This window comes from Nyctibius grandis, chromosome 5 (assembly GCF_013368605.1).
Source record: "Nyctibius grandis isolate bNycGra1 chromosome 5, bNycGra1.pri, whole genome shotgun sequence".
Classification (NCBI taxonomy): domain Eukaryota; kingdom Metazoa; phylum Chordata; class Aves; order Nyctibiiformes; family Nyctibiidae; genus Nyctibius; species Nyctibius grandis.
The window spans coordinates 79,328,968-79,334,967 of NC_090662.1; the positions used below are offsets into that span (position 1 = coordinate 79,328,968).

Consider the following 6,000-nt stretch of genomic DNA (forward strand, 5'->3'; position numbering starts at 1 on the left):
TAGGCTGTTAACCCTAGAGCGATTGTTGTGAATGTTACCTCGGGTCTGAGCAGCAGCAGGTCCTTACATTAATTCTTGGTTGGTTTGTCCCCTCTTTTTCCCAGATTTGTGAAAGAAAAAAGGCCAACCATTTCTCCCAACTTCAACTTTCTGGGCCAGCTTTTGGACTTTGAGAAAAAGATCAAGAACCAGAGCAGTCAGCCTGGACATATTAGTAAGCTGAAACTTCTGCATTTGGAAAAAAAACAGCGAGCACATGCTGGCCCCAGAGGGTGGGCAGAGCAGCCTCTCCACTAACCAGCTCTGCATTACCGCTACCTCTGAGATCGTGGAGCAGAAGCCGGCGGACTGCGGCAGCATGCCACGCGGGCACTTGTCCCCTCTGGAAGACGGCCCGTTGGTACAGGGCATAAACGGACTGCACGTCTCCCTAGATAAGGTGGAAGACAGCAACCGGCTGAAGCGCTCCTTTTCCTTGGATATCAAATCTGTGTCCTATTCGGCAAGTAGCAACTGTGTGACTGCATCGGTTCAGGGCTTTGCCTCCTCTGAAGACACCCTGGAATACTACAAGCACGCCACTGCTTTAGAGGGCAGCAGCAAGCTGTGTCAGTTCTCTCCTGTACAGGAGGTCTCGGAGCAGACCCCAGAAACCAGCCCTGACAAAGAGGAAGCAAACCCTCCCAAGAAACCCCAGAACACCTGGCAGATGGATAGCCAGAGCAAACGGCAGCACCTGGGGAGAGCCAGTGGCAGTGCCACCACTCAGCGGTCGCTCCTGTACCCCCTTCACCGGAGCGGGAGCATGGAGGACAACTACCGAACGAACTTCTTGTTTGGTCTCTCCACCAGCCAGCAGCATTTGGCAAAGTCTGCTGCTGGGCTGGGCCTCAAAGGCTGGCACTCGGACATCTTGGCTCCTCAGACATCGGCTACATCCCTTACCAACAGCTGGTATTTTGCAACTGAGTCCTCGCATTTCTACTCTGCCTCCGCCATCTACGGGAACAGCGCTGCTTACTCTGCCTACAGCTGCAGTCAGCTGCCCACGGGCTGCGACCAAGCCTGTGCTGTGCGCAGGAGGGCGAAGCAGGGTGATCGAGGTGACTCCAGGCGGAGCTGGCATGAGGAAAGCTCTTTTGAAAAGCAGTTTAAGCGCAGAAGCTGCCAGATGGAGTTTGGGGAGAGCATCATGTCAGACAACAGATCCAGAGAAGAACTGGGGAAAGTAGGCAGTCAGTCGAGCTTCTCGGGCAGCATGGAAATCATTGAAGTGTCCTGAGGCGCAGCAGGCTTCTGTGACTGTAGCGGAGTTGCTTCCTCCTCCGTGCCATTCCCCCAGTGTTTGGAGGTCCCTGTAAATCTGAAAAGAACAAACTTCATAAAAAGGGGGCGGGGAGGGAAGAAATGCGAGGCTTCAGGGTGAACGCAGTGGCTAGATTAATATGGCAAAGAAATGACAAGTGAGCATCTGCCTGAGGAGACCAAGTGTGCTGCTGGGTTTTTCTCCTCCCCTTTCCTGGAAAAGGGCAGAACATTTCAAAGATCTTTCCCTGCCAGAGGAAGCGATTATATGCAATGGACTGCACATCCTTTCAGTGGTTTTTAAAAAGGAAGCTCTCTTGGTATCAAACCCTTTTCTCTGGTTCCACTGAAACATGCTCCTACCCATCAAAGCTAGTTTTGTTCTCCCCTCCTCATACCCCACATCTTCACCAGTGCACCTTAGCCCTGACACTGAGCCAACCTCTGGAGGGAGACCTTTGTCCCGTACGAAAGGAGACCGGGAGCGGTTCCAAAGGACATAGGGACTGGTTACAGCAAGGCTGGTCTGAACGCAGAGTTCAGACAAATGTAAATACTGGTGTAACTATTGTTCTAATGGATAGGCTTTAGGTGATTCTCTAGAGAGCTGCTTCAGAGAAAAAAAAAAACAAAACAGTACCTCAAAAATATAAAAAATAAACTAGGGCTTTATGGCTGCCAGATGCTGGTAGTCAGTTCACAAGCAATGTGAACAAGTAACAACTAGCCACATTTGATTTTATTTTTTTTAAAGCTGTCTACGCACAAGTGTTTCAGTTGGCTCAGCAGCAATTCTTAAAAAAAACGAATGAACCATACTTATGACTGTTTCCCCCAGTCTTTTGAAACATAAAATAAGCAGTATTTGTATTTTTGATATTAAGCTGGCTTCTGGGAGAGGGGTAGCTGCTTTAGCTTCTAAGCTGTAACGGTCTGATTAATACTTAGGGTTACGTGCAAGAGAAGGTGGCTGGTACAATACCACAACATCCTTTTCTTACCAATTGACAATTCAATAGATGGCTCTTGAAGGCTTTTTTTTTTGTTTTTTAAAGCTAAAACTGAGTTGGGATGGGCTTTTGTCCTTAACTGAGCAGTGCCATTAAGGAACTGCTCTTCATATATGGTTCCAGTCACGTGTGGGGTGGGGGCAATTCAGGTGGTTGCGTTTTTCCATCCCAACATCCTCACTCAAACCGTGGGGATCCAAAGGTAGAAGCTTCTCATGAGGTTTGCTGACCTCATTTGAGAAACAGAGCTCTGGCTGGCTGTCCAAGGAAAACAGAAGGGGACCTCCAGTGTCCCCTCTCATAGTGGGGGTGTGAAAGAAAGGGGGTTTGAGGAGAGACAGCTTTAATGGGAAGCCTGCTCACCTCCCATACTTGCAGCTCCAAAGGGACTTGATCCTGGCTGTTGTCCTCTGTCCCAGTGTAGGGTCTTGGTTTCCCAGCATGCTGATGTGTGATTTGGCTGCGGATGCTTCTAGCTGTGCTGCTGCTGGCCGGTACTGCATCCTCACCCTCACACCCCGGGGACCACGCCAGCTCAAGGAGGTGTCGCTTCCCTGCTGCCAGCAGGCCGTTTCATGGGAGATTATGCACAGCCCTTCTCATGTTGTTTTTGACAGCGAACCAGCTGCTTCCCCCTCCAGCTCGCCACTCGTGCCGTACCGCGGCTGCCACTCCGCAAATTGCTTTATGTGCGGGCGTTGCTGCAAGAGGTTTGCGGTCAGCAAGGGGTGGTACCAGAGGCACAGCGTAATGCTTCGTCCTTCCTGCTCCGATGGGAGCTGCGCACGTGTTACCTCCGTCTTCCCCAGGATCCCCCCAGAACATGTGTATCATTGGGGAGGAAGTATATTGTTTTGTCCCATTTCAGTGCAGGCAGCTGAAAATTGTAAATCATGTGTAACAAATACTTATCCCTGGCCAACAGCTTTAAAAAAAAAATTGTCATCGGCAAACTGAAGCCCTAATTCAAGTCAGCAGCTTGGGTTATTTTATTATTTTTTTTTTTTACTGTAAGTTTAGCTAGTTTGTGACTCAAATCTCAGGTTTTACTATATTGAAAAGTGGAGAAGATTTTGTCATTGTGTTGTTTTTGTGGCTAGGATGTGACTTTAATTTCCTACAGCGGACTGTTGAAAATAGCACTGAAAGCTACAGCATTGATTAACTTGATCCTAAAAAGTGCAAAAGGCAGAGAGAGAGGCAGCACCAGGAGTAACTGAACCCAGAGGCCGTGTTCGTGCTGTGTGTACAAGACGCTGGAAGAAGGGATAGTCTGGGCAAGGGGTAGTTTGACAGCACACAGGAAAACATGTCAGGTCTGGGCTCTTCATTAAACATACTGCCACTTGGCTCTGTTTACGTATCAAGTGAAAGCAATTACATTACAACTATTTTCAGCATATATACACACTCTGTGTGTGTATATATATGTATGTAAACAATTTAGCAGTGCTCCTCTCAGCCAGATTTCAGTAAAAGCCTGTCTTTGATTTAAATCATTTAATGGGGGTTGACACAGCTCAGTCCCTAGAGGCAGAAACAGAATCTTCCTGTCTTTTGTGCTCCTTCACGTGTGTGTTCTCCCCTTCTCTCTATACATACAAATATGTACGTTTGGATTTCGTTTGGTTAATTGCCTTCTGAGGAACTGAAATCTGGACTTCTGGCTCCTCATGATTTCCAATACACTATAGTCACTGAATGCATCAAAGCTGTAGGCTCAGTATTTTTAGGGGACGGGTTCCTGTAGGAGGAAGCCTCAACCCCCTGTCCTGCGCAGGGTGGTGCCCTGTCTCCTGTCTGAACTAGTGTCCTGTACCTGAACAATGCTGGAAATGGTTTTTTTAGAAGTTTGGAAAGCAAAGAGTGGAGGATGCGAGGGGGGGGAAATGTGTACATGTTCAATATGAATATAATGTTCTTTGGTGTATGGCAAGCTGTTTAAATGGTTCAGAGAGATGCGAGTTTCTCATCTTGTTGTGTCATGAGCATTACCTGTATGTTATGATGAAATAAAGTCAGAAATGGTACCTGTTTATACAGAACGGCTGAGGAAGGAGCCTGTGTGCCTCTGGCTGTGGAGTGTGCATTACCTGCCTGCAGTAGGACCTGGTCCCCAGCACCCAGGACTAGCAGGGGTCTCGTCCTTATCCTGTCTCTCCTTAATGCCTGTTAATGAATGACACAGACCGGGTCACTTTGGACCGCTCGTTGCAAGCGGCGGTGATTTTACAGCACTGGTAACAGTTTCGGCCTCTTACCCATTCCTGTTTACTCCACCTCTTCTGCTCCCTTGAAGAGCAGCAGCGGCGCTTCTCTGCATTAACATCTTACAACGTCTAATACTGTTGTGAGTAAACCGTTCCCAAGGCAGCTGTGCTGGTCTTTCTGAAGCAAGTCTTTCAAACTGATTAAGTTACCTAGGATGAACCCCATGTTTTCTTCTTGCCTCCCATACTTCTTATTTGAAGAATAATTTAATAAATTTTTTCAATACTTGTTTTGACTGATTCTGCCAGTCCTGAAGCATTCAGAGCGACTTACTTCTGATTGCTAAGGCAGGGCTATGCCCCTCATTGCTCCTTCAGAGCACAGCTTCTTCAAATGGAGCATATATTAAAAATAAATCCTGCAGTAGCATATGGCTGCTAAGGTTATATCCTTAGGTGGCAAAGCTCACACCTATAGGTTTGTGTAACAGCATCTTCAAACTTAGGTCCTGTAGTAGAAGCATTTTTTTAAACTGTAGTTTTAACCTATAATCCTGGAAAGGGAAATGCAGCATCTTTGGCCTCTCTGGAAGAGACCGTACCATCAGCCACAGCACAAGTAACAATCTGCGTGGGCTTCTATGCTTGCTTCTGCAACCAAGATGTACCACCTCATACACAGAAAGCTTGCATCCATTGCACAGTAAAACAAGAACCATGCACAATACTAGACCTAAATGGCATCAGCTTGTGAAGTTCACCTGACAATCTTCTCAGATTTACCTGCTGTAGCTTCCCTCACCTCACTCCGAAGTCCATTTCTGATCTCAGGAAGTCAGACTAGCTCTCATACAAACTCCTTCTTCCCTTCAGGTCTGGTTTTTGAAGCATGCACTTCAGCTTTCACCACTCCTTCTCTTGCCTTCTTTGCAGGACTTACTCTGCTCTTGTTCCTCCATCCCTCCACTCTTGCCCCTGCCAGCAGACAGCTCTGTGAAGAGACAGTTTAACTCCATCTCCTGTCAAAACCTGAGAGGCAACTGAAACGTGTCTCACACATCATCAACATTTAATTTTCATTTAATTGACTGGCATTACTGGGAAGGGGTCCCCGAGGTCACCAGGCTCTTGATGTAACCATCACTGTTACATTCCTGGAGTGAAGTGGACTGAAAACAGGGCAAACCTCCCCCCAGCATGCATCAGGCAGCCCTACTTCTTTTTGGGGGGGCTGGGGGAGGGGGGAGAGATGGGAGAAAGAGAGTAGAAATGTGATAATAATGTGAGCTGCTCATTTTGGTAACTACACACTCATACCCTAGCTGCTCCTTACACTTTAATTCACAGCACAAGGTTTAAATTAATTTCTACCAGAAAGCGGTGGTATCAAAAGCCCAGAACAAGGACCTGGAGGTTCTCCTGGGGACAGCACTGGAGTCCTAATAAGACTGCTACTGCCCCTTTTAAAATCTGAA

At 47.4% G+C, this 6,000-nt stretch overlaps 1 protein-coding gene across 1 annotated transcript in view; it reads left to right on the forward strand.

Annotated features, from left to right (window-relative positions):
- DUSP16 (dual specificity phosphatase 16) overlaps positions 1 to 4,360 on the forward strand; it is a 68,890-nt gene extending 64,530 nt beyond the window's left edge. Inside the window, 2 exon segments of the mRNA XM_068401439.1 lie at positions 105 to 242; positions 244 to 4,360. Of these exon segments, the coding sequence (XP_068257540.1) occupies positions 105 to 242; positions 244 to 1,282 (1,177 nt within the window). The 3' untranslated portion in view covers positions 1,283 to 4,360.
- Positions 4,361 to 6,000: the final 1,640 nt, after the last annotated feature.